The 18,797-nt window shown below is 30.8% G+C and overlaps 4 protein-coding genes across 4 annotated transcripts; 2 read left to right on the top strand and 2 right to left on the bottom strand.

Moving 5' to 3' along the window:
* Nucleotides 1-1,158: 1,158 nt before the first annotated feature.
* LOC123302672 (nuclear receptor 2C2-associated protein) lies at nt 1,159-1,773 on the top strand (the record flags this gene model as incomplete). Its single annotated transcript, XM_044885714.1, has 3 exons — nt 1,159-1,289; nt 1,348-1,438; nt 1,501-1,773. Coding segments are annotated over exons 1-3 (414 nt in total), but the record flags the coding sequence as incomplete, so codon positions are not given.
* Nucleotides 1,774-2,591: 818 nt separating this feature from the next.
* On the bottom strand, nt 2,592-5,206 carry LOC123303075. The gene is made up of 4 exons (XM_044886175.1): nt 5,161-5,206; nt 4,364-4,528; nt 3,440-3,624; nt 2,592-3,326 (listed from the first exon to the last, which is right to left on the bottom strand). Exons 1-4 carry the CDS (start codon nt 5,204-5,206, stop codon nt 2,652-2,654), a joined length of 1,071 nt encoding a protein of 356 aa, XP_044742110.1. The 3' UTR covers nt 2,592-2,651.
* Nucleotides 5,207-6,763: 1,557 nt separating this feature from the next.
* On the top strand, nt 6,764-13,273 carry LOC123302620 (serine/threonine-protein kinase greatwall). Its single transcript, XM_044885641.1, has 10 exons — nt 6,764-6,779; nt 6,926-7,155; nt 8,677-8,925; nt 8,993-9,218; nt 9,611-9,748; nt 10,043-10,227; nt 10,300-10,621; nt 10,860-11,231; nt 12,020-12,226; nt 12,919-13,273. The coding sequence occupies exons 2-10, from the start codon at nt 6,955-6,957 to the stop codon at nt 13,005-13,007; spliced, it is 1,989 nt and encodes a 662-aa protein (XP_044741576.1). The 5' UTR covers nt 6,764-6,779; nt 6,926-6,954; the 3' UTR covers nt 13,008-13,273.
* A 111-nt stretch (nt 13,274-13,384) lies between these two features.
* Nucleotides 13,385-14,215, bottom strand: LOC123303077 (CCR4-NOT transcription complex subunit 8-like). Its single transcript, XM_044886176.1, has one exon. It carries the CDS (start codon nt 14,213-14,215, stop codon nt 13,385-13,387), a length of 831 nt encoding a protein of 276 aa, XP_044742111.1.
* Nucleotides 14,216-18,797: the final 4,582 nt, after the last annotated feature.

The raw sequence follows: 18,797 nt of genomic DNA on the forward strand, positions 1-18,797 counted from the left end.
AATTTAGTTTTTATCTTGTTTTGTCAATTTTAAATAACTGTAATAAAAAATTTAAAACAAACTATAACTATAGAAATACATACATATTTTTAAAACTATGTCGAACTATCAGTTTTTATTCAAACCCTACCCTAAACCTAAATTTTCTCCAAAATAAATTCATACAGCAATTTTTTTGCAGCAATTCCATTCAAATTTTTATCCATTTACAATAAACCCATCTAAATGTTACATAACATCTCGGAAAACCAACCGTTTTCGAGATATAGCCAATTTTCCATTTTCACATGTCACTTTTTCAAAACTAATTTCACCAAGAATTATGAAAATTTTTAACATTTGTATTAGGAGAATATAAATTACAAGGGAAATATTAGTACCTGATAGGGAAATGGTAAGTAAGTGTTTTCACCCTAAAAAGCTTTTTCTTTTTTCTAGTATTAATTATTATAAAACTTTTAACTGTTTGTTCGTTTCGTTCCATTTACATATCGAATTATTTGATAATTTGTAGTAAAGAAAACATAACATAGTAAAGTATGAATTTTAAAAATTATTTCAGTGAAAAAACTTAAAGGATTACAAAAACTACATCTAAATGTCATCTATGGTAAACTTGTTGAACTAACATTTATTTCGATGGTGATGCCATCTATGGTGAACTTGTTGAACTAACGTTTATTTCGATAGTGGTGCCATCTATGGTAATTTTACTGAACTAACATTTATTGCGATGGTAGTGCCATCTATGGTAAATTCGTTGAACTAGCATTTATTTCGATGGTAGTGCCATCTATGGTAAACTTGTTGAACTAACATTAATTTCGATGGTGGTGCCATCTATTGTAAACTTGCTGAACTAACATTAATTTCGATGGTGTGCCCTCTGCCGCTAATCAATGAAACTAACATTTTACCTCGATTTATGGTTAAAAATTTTAAAAGCTTCAATTCAAAAAAATGTGTTATATATTTACATAAATGCTTTTTGTATTATTTAGTACAATTTATTGAAATAGTTTTGTGTATAAAATTAATAAACAAATGCAATCAATGAACATTATAAACAATATATATTGATTTTTTCATTTATAATATTTGATTATTATAATCAAAAAATAACAGAACGAATTTCTCTCCAGTAAGATCCTCCAATGTATATCGGAACGCACCCCAAGTTTGCTGCAGTTGTCAAAGTTAAAAGAAGCATGATTTTTGAATTTTCTTAGGTTAGAAAAAATGACACAAAACAAAGAAGATTTATTAAAAAATAAAAAATTTACTTGTCGGTAATTAAGTTAAAAATATTAATAAAACCTTTTAATAATCGAAAATTTTTATTAACAGCGTGAGTAGCACATTAAATCGAAATGCTTCTATGTTCGGCAAAAAGTATTTATTCGATTCGGATCAAACAACATGCTGGAATTCGGATCAGGTACGGAAGTACCTACATTTAAATAGAATTTTCCCTTAAATCGTTCATTTATTTTATTTTAGGGACTACCCCAATGGATAGAAATTCAATTCGATGAAAATCTGGCCTTCAGTTCGTTTGCAATACAATTTCAAGGTGGTTTCGTGGGAACGGAATGTTTGGTGGAAACATCCGGGTCAGAGGACGGTAACAAAGAAAGTGAACCATTTTATCCGGAAGATGATAATTCGTTACAAGTTTTTCGATTATCGAAACAAAAGACATGTAAATGTATTAAATTCTTATTTCAAGGTAGTTCTGATACCTATGGACGAATTGTTATTTATAAATTAAGTATTTTTGAATAATAAATATTTTTTTTATTGTTTTTTAACTTGAAATTTGTTTTTGGGGGGTAAAAATTGGTTTTTTTGATTTAATTATAGTCCAGTCAATATGTCGGAAAAAACGGGGTAGATAAGCCGATGAACTAATTGAGTTAAATTTTTGATGTTACGTGGGGGAGGTCTAGAAAAGCTTAACTTCGAATTGTCGACCGAAATTCCCTTGTGGATTTTCCGACATCTTGAAAAACGGGTTAAATTCAGGTTTTTCATAATAACTCGATTCTTCGTTCAGATACAAAAATTTTTATGAAATACTCTTTTGTTGCTTTTCTTATGATCCACAATTAAGGTCCTTTACATTTTTGACCTATCGTCCATCTTTTTTGAGATATCGATCGAGAAATCTACAAATTCGTTTTTAACAATTAACTCTTTCTCAGCGTTGGGGCGTTTTGAGTCTTAATAAATAAAATGAAAAGAGGCAATTGAGTAATAATTACAAAATTTATTAAAAATATAAAAATACAAATTTAAAAATTAGTGAATATATTTGGAAGCGACACAGTTTAGAATTAGTTAGAAACTCAGAACAGTGCATTTATACTCCCTTCTGCTTCCCCTTCATCGAATCAATCATTTAGTACAATATGTGTGGCGCTAAACTCTCCAGTTTTGAAGAGCAAGAACCGCAAATGGGTTCTTAGCACCTAAACCAAGTGACCTTGGATCCTGATAGTTATAAACGAGTTTTTAGGATGTGACAGGCTAAAGTTTTTGCCACAATACACACATTTAGGGTCGTATATCTGGCATAATATTCTCCTAAGAAACTGAAAATCTTGTCAAAAGTCATGCGTGTACGTTTTCGGCAGATTATGTGTTTGAAATCAATGAAAATATTTATTCGCATTTTGATATTGTGGGGAACCGGGAACAGTAATTGTCTCGTAAGTTGATGCATCAATACTGTGGACTTTTCCGCACATCACTATCGATTCAGCTTCCGTATAATTATTTTCTTCTTCTTCGATTTTCCTTTGATTGCTGGTTTCACTTATACTAACTTGGGCATATTCTTGGGATTGCGAAGTATCCAAATCCGTGTAAATATCGGATGATATGTTTGATGAAGGCTCTGTATTTACAGTTGCGCGCGCATATGTGGGATATAATTTTCGACTGTTATTAATTGTGGCGGTTGGTTGTGTTGTAGGTATTAACGGTAGTTTACGACTTCGACTTTTTGGTAACGATGGTTGACTCGTTAATTTTTCATTTGTGTTTTTACATAAAATTTTCTCGTTAATATGTGTTATCCATTGTTCCCGTTCTTTGGAATTTCTCGTCATGAATGTATATAATTTTTCATCGTTATCTTTTATTGAAAATGATTTTTCGTTTTTTGTATCAGGAATTATTTCATGAGTGAATAAATTACAAATATGTGCTGGTGATTCATCTTTTTCCGATAAGTATAATAGGAGCCAATTTTCTTTGATTATAACGAAATATTTTCGTGAACAGAACCCAAATAATTTTCGACCACGTCGTAAAATTCCAGCCTAAAATACAAAGAAATCATTGATAATAGAAGTAATTAATGTAATTCAAATTTCTACACCAATATCCCAACAAAAAGGATGCATTCATGTATTTGTGTAGGTATACAACTTACCATCGGTGGTGATTTTTCTTTTAAATCTGTGTATGATTTGTTCGCATAAGGGCATTCGTCATCGTTATTTGTCTGTCTAATTTGTTTGAGGTCGATAACTGCCCCAGGAGTTTCATATTCACTTGGTGCGGTGGTCACTGCTTCAACATAAGTGTCTGAGTAATCACTACTTAAAGTTTCTATCACTAAAATCAAAACAGGATAATTATTTATTCGTGCGATCCGATAATATTCGATCATTTTAAAAAGCTCATTTAAAGAGCTTTTTAAAGTATCAGCGGGCTTACAATCCCCTGTTTCCCCTTCCCATTTTGAGATTTAGGGCAGAGTTAAACTAAAGGTAAGTATCTCAGGATAATTCTTCTTCGAGGATAATTCGAGGAAGATAAGGTTTCCAGAAGTTCTAGGCTCTCTTTTCTAGGCCAGAAGTTCTAGCAATTATTGAATAAGAACTGAATGGTTGACTTACAAGGAGGGCCATTTTAAATAGGGATCAAAGTAAATGAAATATCAAATAACAGTTCTAAAATTGACCAGAGTAGCACTTTTGTAGCAAAAAGTTGTTTGATTTGTACTCCTAAATCTTTCTTTAATAACTTGTTTAGATCTCTATTCGCAATGGGAACTTATTCTAGCGCTGTCTGGTGGTAGAAAATAGAAGCTGTTTATGACAAGTCGAATTTCAACAGAAATAAGAAATAAATCATATCACATAGTTTAAATAATTTTTTTTATATCACTCATTATCAAAATATAAATAAACAATTCAATCATATTCATGCATAAATTTGACTTGTCCTAGACAGCGCTAGAATCATGACGTTCCCAAAACGTACACTTTTGCTACAGCAGCGCCATCCTTATTTAATACACTAAGATACACTACGATAATTTTCCTTACTTCTACCCTTCATACTTACGTACCATTATTAAAAGATCCATTTTTAGCATTCATATCAATGTAGTATTCACTTTTGAAATTCATATTTTTAGTGAATGCATTATTGCTCTTTTTAATTAATAATTCAGCTTGCGCTTGATAGTGTTTGGGCAGATGTTTGCACACGGTTTTTAAAAATGTACACATTTCTGAAAACAAAGAAATAGATATACTTTAACTTATTATCACTTTGACTTTAACAAAACCGCAAAATAATAATTACTAGCCCGACCCGTGAGGAATTACCGTTACTCGTGGCTAAAAACAACAAATTTTGTAGAAAAGTGATGAAAAAATCAAAAGTTCTTATGAAGTTAGTATATTTTTCGTCAAACCTAGACATGACAAGCTTGAAAACGAGGGGTGAGTCATAAGGGTAGGACAGAAAAAAACTTGCTATAATAATCATATATGAGATAGTGCAGTTCTTTAATCAGAAAATGCGGTTAACCAAAAACATGTGAAAAATACAATCAATATTGCTACATAATTAACCGGCTAAATTTTTGGGCAGTCGAACCTCAACAATTCGTTGTTATAAACAATAAAAGCGATTTTGTATCCAAAAAAAAAATTAGTTTGGAGATTAGGATCAAAGAATTATTTGTTAACTAAAAATTAAAAATATTATTTTTTGTCCAAAAATTTTTTAAACATTTTTATCCGTACGACAAGTCTCACGATTGTTTCCACAAGATCCAAATTATTGTTTGTTATATTATTGCGAAAGAACCGCACTAATTAATTGATATTAATATAAAATTAATAATTAATAACTTACCTTGTAATAAAGATTTTGTAATATCAAAAGAATTTAATTCGTCCATGTTAAACGTCTCCATTCTCAAATAATCTCAAAATATTACTTTTAATATTTAGTTAAATTAATGAATCACCATGATCCATGCATGAATCTCAGCCAGAAATATCTTTTTAAAAACCACACCTATCGTCATATTAATTAAAACTAATTTAAATTAATTAATTGTGCATACAAAAATGATTTTCTTTTCTTTCAACTTGATATTTTTTTGTTCCAAACAAAATAAACACACTCAAACTTACACAGTTGAATTTATTCACCCCGAAATTTTTTAAATCAAGTCAATTGTTATGATAGATATAAAATTTTTCAATGAAAAAAATCTCTCCTGCTAAGTTATACAAACAAAAATAAACTTTTCATTATAATGCACGCAATATTTTTATATTTATGTAATTGCGTTTGCCTATATGTACAGAAAAATGCAATTCTTTTCTTGATATGATTTAAACTAAAACAAGTGAAAACAAACAATTGACTGAGTTAATTGTTGAAATACCATGCATAAATCACATTGCACATTCATATACAATTTATATAATACATACTATACAATTTACGCTTAATTTGCGGCCTCACGTATAAACATTGATGTTTACGAAAAAATGTTTGAAACAAAAGTTGTTTATTTTTTTTATAAGGAATATTTTTTACATTTAAACTACGGACCCATCAAGGCCAAGACCCAATTGATCTATGGTGCTCATTTACGAACTCGACCTCACTTTTTATGTCCGCTGTAAAAATTTCAGCTTGATATCTTTTTTCGTTTCTGAGTTATCGTGTCCACAGACAGACGGACGGACAGCCGGAAATGGACTAATTAGATGATTTTATGAATACCTATACCAAAATTTTGTTCATAGCATTAATATTTTTAAGCGTTATAAACTTGGGACTAAACTTAGTATACTTTGCATATTACACATATGCATGGTATAAAAATTTTGAAATTTTACACTAAAATTTGAAAGATTTTTCATATATCGAAAATCTGTGTGCTCTTAAGACTTTGTATCTGAGGAAACTTTTGATTTAATCATCAAAAACTATCAGAAGCCATAATTTCGGAAATTTTGAATAAAAATTTTCTATGCTTATAAAAATTGAGAAGTTTAATGGAAGGGTGTTTTTAGCTCTCCTAAGTCCCTACATTTTTCTCTAAATTCACCAGTAATTTCTTCTGTATTCTAAAAATCTTTAAAATTTCTCGATTTTATTAAAATTCCCGGTCTTTCTTAACGTATTTTTTCCGGTATTGTATAAACGGTTGCCTATACATAAGTTTAAATGAAGTTTTTATTAACGGACTTGGCTATTCATTTCAAAATATTTACAAAGTTTTCTTAAAAAATTTTTTATTGATTTATAAATAAATTGTGGTAAAATTAAATTTCCAGAAGGAAAAAAATAAAGAAATTATTAAATTTGAAAAATAAAATATTGGTTAATTAATTTGAATAGATCATGTGATCAGTTTTAACGTATTTTCTTCAAATTCAAAAATCATGATATGTTTGAAATTTTTAATAATTGGGAAAACTAATGAAAATTTATGTTATGTGCTCGTATTTTAGGTACGTTAGTAATTAGTATTTTTCATTTTACTTCAGTTACTTTTTCAGTTACTTTTCAGTGAAAATTGAATCAATTTTATTGAAAATAAAACTTAGTTTAATATAAATTTAAGGTTAGTTTACAAAATAAATTTCAAATTTTACAGTTAGAGGTGAAATTAAAAAGTTTTAAAAAATGATTACATCAAATACGAATTATATAAACGAAAACAGTGGCATTTTTAATAATAATATCAGTTCGATAACGAAATTACAGAAAAAAGTTAGTAATTCATTGTCAAATATGCGAACACCTCAACAGGATCGGATAACGCATCAAAATGATTTTCCATTTTTCGCAACTTTAAATAGTATACGAAAAGTAAATTATGTGAAGGTAAGTGGAAAGTTTTAAACTTAAATTTTAATAATCAGTGGCGGATTCATAGAGAATTAAATTTCGGTGTTGGTACTGACACCATCGACGGATCGATTCGTGGATGTAATTAGAGACCCGGACAACTTTACGGACTCGAAATTGTATTTGAAAACAAGCAAGATTTAATTTTATTTAACGTCTTTTAGCCATTATAGTCCAGTTAATAAAAACATGCTCATACATATGGTGCACTATTTGTGACAACAGTCATATTACTTTTTATAATACTTAGACGTAGTGTGTATACATATACTCAATACGTACACGCAAATTTAGAACATCAGGGAGAAAACCAAATGAAACCATTTTTTACGTAGATTACGAATCCATTGGCGGAGGTGGTGAAAAATTAACAGTTTTTCTTTAATTACGAAAATACCGCATTAATAAATAAATTCGTGAACGTCAGGGCCACAGGGTGCACGTAAGGGCCAAAACACGCAGACCCGTATTAATACGGCCCCATTTTCTCCTTTATTTTTTTAAGTCTTCCTAAACAAACCCGAAGTTGTGCCCTTGTTATACAAATTTGAACTTTTAACCCTCTTTTTTTGCAAACAGTATTGTGTTAGTAGGTATGAGGCGATCAGTTAGCGCCTTCAAGACTCTACGCCCGGGTCCTTACGCATACTTTGCATCCCCGGATAAAGATGGTCCTTGACCCACTTATTGTGTAGATTCAAGGTGCTTTAAAAATAGACAACGTATTTAATAATAAATAAGAGGCTTAACAAGAAAATATTGCCAAGATATAAATTTTGTAAGTCCCTGGATTGAAGTTCCGTGGCTAACGGATTGGTCCGTGGTCCGTGTCACTAGAATAGACGTAAAAACACCGACTCAGTGGTCGTGCGATCTCAATTGTCTATAAAACGTTCGGCTACTGACTGGGAGGTTGCTTGATCACACTGTCATCCCTTGGATAAGAACTGACTCAGAACTCAGAGTGGGTGGAGTTTTAGATGTGAGAGGAGTCAGTTCTTATCCAAGGGATGACAGTGTGATCAAGCAACCTCCCAGTCAGTAGCCGAACGTTTTATAGACAATTGAGATCGCACGACCACTGAGTCGGTGTTTTTACGTCTATTCTAGTGACACGGACCACGGACCAATCCGTTAGCCACGGAACTTCAATCCAGGGACTTACAAAATTTATATCTTGGCAATATTTTCTTGTTAAGCCTCTTATTTATTATTAAATACGTTGTCTATTTTTAAAGCACCTTGAATCTACACAATAAGTGGGTCAAGGACCATCTTTATCCGGGGATGCAAAGTATGCGTAAGGACCCGGGCGTTCCACCCACATCATAAAAATTTAATTGTATATTGGGTGTAGTTTAAAATAAAAAATAAATAAAGATTAAATAAATAATGATGTGAGTGGCCTCTGTTATAGATAGATATCTGAAAAACGGAGGTTAAACCCCTTTGTTTCAGTTCGTTAAAACATATATTGACTTGTACAAATGATTTTAGCAACCAGCGATTGAAGATTTTGAAATAATAAAATCGATAAGTAAGGGTGCATTTGGTAAAGTTGACATGGCGATCAAACGTAACGATCCATCGCAAGTGTTTGCGATTAAAACAATTAAAAAGTCGGATATTATAAAAAAGAATATGGTCTCATCCGCAGTAACTGAACGTAACGCATTAGCATTATCACGGAGTCCATTTTGTGTTCATCTATATTATTCATTACAAAATGCCGATTCAATTTTCTTGGTAAGTTTCAAATCAATCTCAATCAATTTCTTTGGCGCCTCTCGAATTAATGGTAAATTGATTTTAGGTAATGGAATATATGGTTGGTGATTTAAAATCATTGCTATCGATATTTGGTTTTTTTGAGGAGGAGATGGCGTTGTTCTATGTAGCTGAGATCACGTTGGCTCTAGAATATTTACATAAACATAATATTATTCATCGTGATTTAAAGCCAGACAATATTCTGTTGGCCAAAGATGGTCATGTCAAATTATCTGATTTTGGTCTATCGGAAATTGACGTCAAAAGAGGTATCTTGCAAATCACTGGTCTACATGTACAGTTCATTTTATGTCATATCTCTACAGCTTCTATCCTCTGATCTAGGACCATCGGAAGGAAACGCGATTACAGTTTCTCAATCCCGATTCAGTTCCATACAACCCCGTTTTCGGAATATCCCTGGTTTTATTGAGAACCTACGGCAACGCAAGGCGCCTTTTTGGGCCTTCGTAAATTAACCTACTTTTCTTTCTCGTATAAATAATCTAAACTTTTTAAATCCGCCTCTGAATAATTACAAAATAATATGTAGAGATTTTGTAGAAATGGAGGATAGATGATGTCAGAACAAACTGTGTTCAAAATGTTAGCCAGTGATTAAATCGTTTTGGATAATAATTTAGGAATTTAATTTTTGCAGATCTAGTTTTATCAGACTTAATGAACATTAATTCACCAGCTGTCAATTTATGCACACGAACTCCTGGTCAACTTTTATCGTTAACTAGTCATTTTAGTTTTGGGTCAGGGGATAATAAAACTTTTATTCATACGAACGGTAAGTTTTACATGCTAACATTATCGACAATTCAACGATAACTTTCTGAAATGTTCACTCAACTTTCTTCGGGATATCGCCCTTCGTATAATTATACGATTTTAGGCGATGTCTCAAATAATACTCGCGCAATCGTTAAATTAATTCGATTTTTGCATTTTTTGGGTCAAAATTGGGTTTCTTTTGTTGAATATCCCGAAGAGCAAATTGAGTGGACATTCCAGAAAGTAATAATTTAATAGTTGCTAAGTGTTTTCGAGCTCGGCGCATAAATTTTGATATTTATTTTTGAAGAGTCCACACCAAATACAACGTCGAAATATCCAAGTCAAATCGATTTAAAGAAATCCTTCACTGCATCCCTTGTCCGATTAATGGATCACTGTAATACGCATGACTCAACAAATGTAAATTTACCGCTAAGAATGTCCGGAATTACACCGTTCCTCACGCCAAATGCATTCAATAATGTTTCTAAGGTAAGAAAAAGAAACAACAGTACTTACAAGATGTTACAGAGGTTGAGATACAGTACTTTTTATGTAATACAGGATGCATCATTTTCAACATGTAAAAATGATACAATGTGTACATCGTACGATGAAAAATATGACACATGTAAAAGTGAATTATCATCCGTGAACAATGATTCAGAATTGGACGATTCAAATCATCGAAAAATAATCGATTCAAATAATACAACTTTGTCGGCATGTAAACAACATATTCGACGACGACGTAGTTCGGTTTCAGAGAGTTTTGTTGCTCGAAAACGTAAAGCGTATGAATTATCACCAGAGTTTGGTTCAACACCGAAACGTCGTGATTTACGTTCAAGTCCACATCGACATATATTTACGCAATATTCGTTTGGTATGTTCAATTTAAATTATATAATATTTCATTCCAGGCCCATGCGTAGGAATTATGAATTGTCCAAGGGAGCCTAAATTGTCCAAGGGAGAAAAAGTGTTGCCCCATCCCTGGTCACTACTTCATGAATCAACGGATTTAGGTCGGAGAGGTCGTCGAAAATCCGTATTAGTGCAGTTTTACTGTCACAGGCTCTCCGCTTATTATGTGAGTTAAAATTTCATGTTTTGTTTTGTAGGCGCTAAAAAATTACGTCGATGGAATTCCGATACAGAAAACGGACGTGTTATACACAACATTAAATTCTCAACATTTGTTGAGCAAAAATCAAATCAGACGCATGGATACGATCAGGATCAATCATCATTTATGTCGCCATTATTACCAGGTGTTTTGCCACCATTAAAAACACCGAAATCAGTTGGACGTCAACAGACACGTTTAGTTGGTACTCCTGATTATTTAGCTCCTGAATTACTTTTAGGCGACACACATACAGCGGCTGTTGATTGGTGGGCTTTAGGTGTATGTTTGTACGAGTTTGTCACTGGTATACCACCATTTAATGATTCCACTGTTGAGCTCGTCTTTCATAATATTATCAATCGAGGTAAGTACAGTTAAACCTCTCTCTACTTCTATCAAGAAACGATATGTTCATCTTTTCCCTCCTAGCTTCTAAGCTACTTATCATAATTTGACAAATGAGGTATCGCTAAAAGCTTCTCGATCGTAAGCTGGTTATAGGCTATGTGGCGTCACAATAAATTCAATAAGGTGCCCTCGAGAAGACATAAAGTCATGAACAAAAAACCAATTATAATTTAATAATACCGTGTTAGGTATCAAATGAAAGGGCGTAATTAGTACTTTTCAAATATATATTGCAATACTTTATCACGAAACTATAACCCCAAAATAGTTTAAATAAAATATAGTTCAGAAACTAAAAGCCCGACTCTATTACAAAATCGTGCTCTTAAAAGTATGAAAACAAGAAAATAATTTCGAAATAAAATCGTCAATACAGTCGGGTGACCTCTTAGAGTAAAAAGTTTACCACAGCACAGACAAGAGGTCCTCCGGCTGTAATGACGATTTTAGTTATCATATCAATTTCAGATGAAACTATTTTCTTGTTTTCATACTTTTAATGCACGATTTTGTTAGAGAGGCAGGGTTTTAGTTTTTAAACTTTATTTTTTTTAACGTTCGAGTGATCGAAATCAAGAATGACTTGTCGGTTGTTAGTCTTAAGTTGATCCAAGGTCCTTCGATAATCGCTTTTCAGACATCCTCATAAAAAAAGTCTAGGTCCTAGGAAACTAATGTTTTGAATGTGAATAATAATTCTCCTCCTTTACAGTGAAACTTGTTAAAAATAATTGAATTTTTTAGTTTTGGAATGGCCTGAAGATGATGAAGCACTATCACCAAGCATGGTTTACACAATAGAAAATTTATTAACCACGGATCCATCAAAACGTCCAGCTGCGCATGATGTCAAAACAATGCCAATCTTTCAAAATATCGATTTTAGTCATTTATTAGAAACTACACCCCCTTATATTCCAAATACCAGCGATTATGAAACAAATCTTTTTCGTAAGTAACGTTACGTAATTGTTTACAGTGTTGTCAGACCTTTAACCGAATTTAAAAACTTATAATTCGCAAAATTAATTACAAAAATTGTTTAAAATTTAATTCAAAATATCCGCCGAGGTGCGAAATGTAAAGGCTGCGCCATTTAAATAATAAAAAACGGTTTAACGATAAAAACATGGTAAATCTTCCGTTTTAACGGGGAAAACCCCATTATTGTGATTCTATTTTTCGTTAAAAGCCAACAGGATGGGGTTGAAAATGATCGATGAATCCTGGAATTTGATGAATTTGATAAAGGAATGAGGAAGATAGGATATGGACAGGAAAAAAAACATGCTGGAGAAATAATGTATAAGGATTTACTTTTATTAGAAACAATAAATCTAATTTTATATTTGGTACACGATAATTTTGGATGACAAACGATAATTTTACGGCCCTGACAACATACGAAGCCCTACTATAAAATGCTAACACTGCTTGGCAAGCACCCTGATGGAAAAAATTATGTTTTTGGACTGTCTAATTTAGAGTTATCCAAAATAAGACAGTCCAAAAACGTTGAGAAATTCAGATTTTCAAAGACTTTTTCAGAGTTTCTAAGACTTATTCTTTCTTCAAGTATTTTTTCCACCAGGGTATCTCCTAAACTTAAACAATAAGCAAATTTATATTTGAATTTTTTTTAGGACCTCCTGCTGCCAGTGACCCAACTGATTTAAATATAATCCACGAAGAAAATAAAGAAAATATTACGTATGAAAATTGTGATAATTGATAAACAAAAAATTTTTTTTTTTACTGGCGTACAAATACGGGTATTTTAGCTTTTCTTGAAACTTTTACATGAAACTTTGTATATATTTAGAATGTATTTAAATTATTTTTTAATCGTCAAGATCAACCAAGCACGGATTCAAAGAGGGACAATTGCCCAAATGAACCAGAGTTTTTTAGTTTTTTTTATCGAGTGGAGACAAAGAAAATGAAAAGATGCGAACATGAAAAGTGAAATGTTGTTGAAAAGTTTGTGGATCCGTGTTTGAAGAAAATGTAAATTTTTTTGAAGTATTAAATAATAAAAAAAAAGTGTTAAGAATATTGATTATTTTTTTAAGAATCAGGTACTTGTATCTTCATTTTTTTTTTAACAAATTAATTGCTTAAGCCAAATAAATGATTACGATACTTGGAATCATCAATTTTATTTCCAAAAAAAATCTCTTTTATTTTAAAGAAAGCCATACCAGTAAGAAGTGAATCGGATCCTGCTTGATGTTGTAATCCAAGACGAGATAAATTTAATTGAACAGCCACTTCTTGTAAACCACCTCCTAAATTCTTACACGTTTTCAGCATATATTTAACATCGTAAATATTCGGAAAGTACAATCCTAATAATTCAAAAAATTCACTTTCATCCAGCGGTAAATATTGATCCGTTAACAATTTAAGAAGATAAGCAAAATCATAACCAGAATGAAATGACAAAAATTTAATTTCATCCATGAGCACAACACCAGACGACATTAATAATTCTGCAAAATGTAGGGGATCGATACCTTCTCGTTCATGTTTGTCAAATTGTATGCCACAATTTTTTAATAATTCAATACTGTCGAACGCATACATATCTTCAACTAAATCAAATTTGAAATTGAATTGCCAGGTCGAATAAGTTGTTTCAGGTGTTTTACCATTTTCATCCAGAAACGTAAGACCTAATTGTATTATTCTTAACATATCAACATTGCACCGAACCACCTGATATTGATAGTCTTGTCGAAATTCACAAATCGGTCGAGCAACGATTCCAGGGAATTCTGTATCCATTGCAACATATTGATATTTTTGGACAACTTTTCTTATCGTTCGAAATTCTTCTTCGATATTGTAACACCAAACGTCTCTGATACCATAATCTTCATTAGTGACAGTGGGTATTTGACTCTCATTACTCGTGCACGCTGTCGTATCAAATTCCATTTGGGAATCGTTTAATTCTATTTGATGTCGAAAAATTGTTACAAATATCTCAAAATCAATAAATCAATAAACTATCACTTATTTTAAATTAATGAAATACAATTAATGATCTATTTTTAATGAATTAATGACAAGAATGAATCACTACGTTTAATCAATTTGGAATGAATTGTGAATGACGTTTATTTAAACAAAAGAAAATCATATTAGTCCGATAACTTTTTTGTATTTTACTTTTTAACTTAGGATTTGATATCTCTCCAGACATGATCAAGAGACTCTCGAAATTATGTAGCCTTTTTCGATTCCCGATATCAACATAAATTCTCCAGAAGTCAGTAAAGTCACTGCCGGGCAAGATCTGACCTGGTGGTAACCCTACATAATTCACTTAAATTCGACAATTCATTTTAAAATAAATATTTAATTATAGAAAAACTGAGTACATAAAACATTAAAAATTACGAACAGCATTTTAATTCGATCTCATTTGATTGCTTAAGAGCGTCCCAAATCGACACTTTGATATTCCAGTTTACCTTTTGACTTGTAGGTTATCATTTTTCTTTCGAAAAAGGTAATTTTTATTAAAGGAGTAACGAAACTAGCTCCTACTGATATTAATTCCTGGAATATAACGATACAAGAATAAAATACAAGCAAATTACAAATATAAAAATTTTTATTTAACATTTATAGCCATTTGGATAACAAATTTTTGATTTTGGAAATAATTGATGAATGAATATATAATTAATTATATAATACAATACATGAATTGAATATCAATATATTATGTAATATTTATATTACGATATGATTTCTTAAATGACAAATCTGCCCTGATCTGATCACATAAAAACCAGGGTGCCCTAACTCCAACCATTTTTGACAAAGAGATTGTATAATAGAGTGCGGATACGATGAAATTAGTGTTCCAATATTAGAAAGAGATACAAGGAAAGTTTTGGTTTAGTTATCTCTCTCATATTTCACTAATCACCAACAGTGGAACAAAGATAGCTCTACTTTTAGAACAGAGGTTGTCTCTTTATAAAGTTGGCACAACTTTTCAACACAGAAAGTTTATGGAGCTGTCTAGTATTACTATGTCTATGGTTTTCGAATTATTATAAAAAATATGCCTTTTTAGTAGCCTTAATTCCAATTTGACGTCCCACATGAATTGTTTCTTAAAAAAAAAAAAATACATAATTTAAAAATATATTACATTAACTTTAACAAAAGTTTTGGACATTAAAACAACTTGAATTCGAAATTTTGTTTTCTTTGGAGATAGGGCTTTTTAAGTGATGAGGGCAGAAATCCTGTTCGTGTTTATGTAGGTAAATGTATACATTATACAAGTATTAACGCCTTATTAAATAACGCCCCCTAAATAATATAGTAAGGCCCTCCAAAGTATACTACAGTTATGTTTTTAAACATCAATTCAATTAATTAAATAAACTATTTAATTATTGGTAAAATATTCGCGAAACATAATTTTTTTACTATTTACAAATTCTTTTTACAAATATCGCGCGCATGCGTTGCGAATGCGTTCATGCCGTTCATCTTCATACATTCAACCTTACAAACATTGGTGAGCGTTCACAACATTATTTTCAATTTGCACATAAACATTTTTTTTTAAGTTTTTAATTTTTTTTAATAATAATTTTGTTCATTTAATTTTTTGAGGTAATTTTCTAAAAGAGAAGCTTCAAAATAAGACCTAGAATTTTTTTAATCAATATAGACGTTTTTGAACACACCTCTTATGAAATTCATGACGCCGCGTTTTTGGAATTTTATTTTGTTTTATAGCCCCAAAAACGAAAATTATGAGATTTTGAGAAGATTTTATTTAAATATATATGAGTTAGTGTCATGGAAGTGCCTTTTAGGAGTGCTAACTTCCCAAACCTCTTCCCTTTTTAATTTTTATTATATCGGAAATCTCAAAACATGACATTGTGAGGTTAGAAGATTAAAAATTTCTGTGTGAATTATAAGTGCCTTTTGGCAGTGTCAGCCCCACCTCGTTCTTTTACGTAGCTCATTGCTTCCAACCTTTTTTTGACGTTTCACACTTTATTACCTTTATAATTTTTTCACGGCAAACTTTATTAGCTTGTTTGTCCAATGATAAAAAAAAATTCGATATCCTATTTTGAGCTAGAACTCGATTTCTAGACAATTACCGATTTTTTAGTTTATTTTTCTTTTTTTGTTAAATTTTCTAAAAAAAGAAAATGGAAGTAAATAAAAAGGTAAGGTTAAGATTAAAATAAATTAGAAAATATTAAAAATACAAATTAAAATTTGTTAAAAGCGTATAACTTAATACATCTGATCAGTACTTTTTTACTCTCCTTAGGTTAATTAAAATTATTTTTAAATAAATTATTTTTATACTTAATCATCACTCATTATTCACGAATGGAAATGAAAATTGTAAACTGCATGCAAAAAAAATTTAACAGGTACGAATTCTCTGTATAATTTTGTTTACAGGCTTTTTTTATAATTACCCACAAGAAATAAATTTAATAATTGTCAATTTTCCAGATCGAATATCGGAAATCATTAGATTCAGATCTTAATCGAAATCGGAAATTTTTATTCAATTTTTTGTAATTTTCAATGCTACGAAGATAGGTTGTAGTAAATATTATTTTCTACATTGGATTAAAGCACCCTAACCCGACTTTTTGGGTGCTATCACCATTGACATTACATTAAATAGACTGAGTGTCAAACGATTTTAAGCGTGCCAACATCTGACGTAATTGCTTGGGTCAAATAAGTGAAAAAGTTCAGTGAAATCACGATGTTTTATGTAAAACATTTTGTGATTTAAAAATTTGACAGATGTTGGTACGATAGCGATGCTTAGTCTATGTATAACTATAAAGTCAATGGATATCTGTCAAATTTAATAACAGTAACCTATGATTTTATTATTTTTTAACTGTCATTTTTCCATTAAAAATTTCAACAAATTTTATTGAAATGTTCAAGAAAAAATAAAGTTTTCAATTTAACATTAAATGAGACGTTTCATTTCTAACTATTTGATGTTTTTTTTGGCAGAAAATTCGATTTTCATAAAACAATGCATTCAAGTTAAATCGTTTTTAGTACTTTACTATAGCGTAGAAACAGTCAGGAATTAACTACAGGCCTAACTAGAGTACCAGCTTATTTTTGGATTAATCAACATTAGTATGAATTATTTATCAGTGCTTATTGCGTTTATTAGGTAATTAGATCATTTGATGACTCTCCTACTAAAATAATCCTTCTTTGAAGCAAAATGGAGGCATGATTCTCTAAAGATTAGCCCATTCAAAAATAGTAATAATAGTACATAAGAGAGGTACCGTAAACGGAATCCTAGCACCTAGAACAATGGTTCCTCTGTGCCCTCTTTGAGAACAACCTGTCACCCAAAGGCAAGACATTTTCGGGTAAGAGATGAAGTTTTAATCAGATGAGACCAAAAGTGTTAACCAGATGAAACCAAAAGAATGACAGGCTTAGGTGAAAGGGGCGTTTGAGACGACTCTCTTGCCAACAAGTCCGCTACTTCTACCTAGTAACAGTTATCATGGAAAATAACTAATAAATTAACTAATTTTCCGGTTTCTCAAAGTCATTATAACCCGGTTTTGATTACATAAAACAATTTTTGGGTGTATTCACAAAAATTTTTAATTATCTTTACCATTCAATGAAAATTGATCTCAAATTTAAACTCTCAACTGCAGTTTTCTTGCTAATTTTAAAAGCTATCAAAACAATCTCACAGGGGGGGGGTGCGTGGTTACTAGCATATAAAATGGAAAAAAAATCAATATTTTATTGTAAAATTAATAAAAATTGAAAGATGTTGATTTGATTAGTTTGAATTAAACAAATTTGATGTCTTTTTTGCAAATTTCCCCAATTGAACGATTTTATTTAGATTTTGTGCTTCATAATTATGAAATCGTTTGGATAAATAAAGAAAAGCGTATATACAATAAATTAAGTAAAAACGAGCAAAGTAATACTTAATTTTGATGTAAGAATAAGTCAAAAAGTGTACGGGAAAATAATTTAAGAAATTTAAAGATCATTGGATTTGGAGATCGGTTGAAAAAACGAATTTTCAATAAAAATTATAAATTAAAGAGAGTTGAACAAAATATACTCATACCAGGAATCAAACCCGGACTAGTCTACTGTTTGTCGGATCTCTCTCACTCACGTTTCAATTTTTGTCATCTTTTTTACGCTATTTTCATTTTTTGGTTAAAATTTTTCATTGAATATTCCCAATTGTTTTTGTGGATTCTCATGAATTCTGTCATTGTTTACCCGATTAGGATTCAAATGTAATAAATGTTTTATATTTCCCCGAACACCTTGTACACATTTAAAATAAAAATAATTCATGCCAAACAATTAATTATAAATAAAAAATTTAATCATAATAAATATGCTTAGTAACAGTTTATCATACAAATCAATTTTTTTTTTGTTCTTTTTTTGTAAATAAATTAATCGTTGCGTTGATGGAAAGGGTTTAAAT

Source organism: Chrysoperla carnea, chromosome X (genome assembly GCF_905475395.1).
Source record: "Chrysoperla carnea chromosome X, inChrCarn1.1, whole genome shotgun sequence".
Taxonomy (NCBI): Eukaryota; Metazoa; Arthropoda; class Insecta; order Neuroptera; family Chrysopidae; genus Chrysoperla; species Chrysoperla carnea.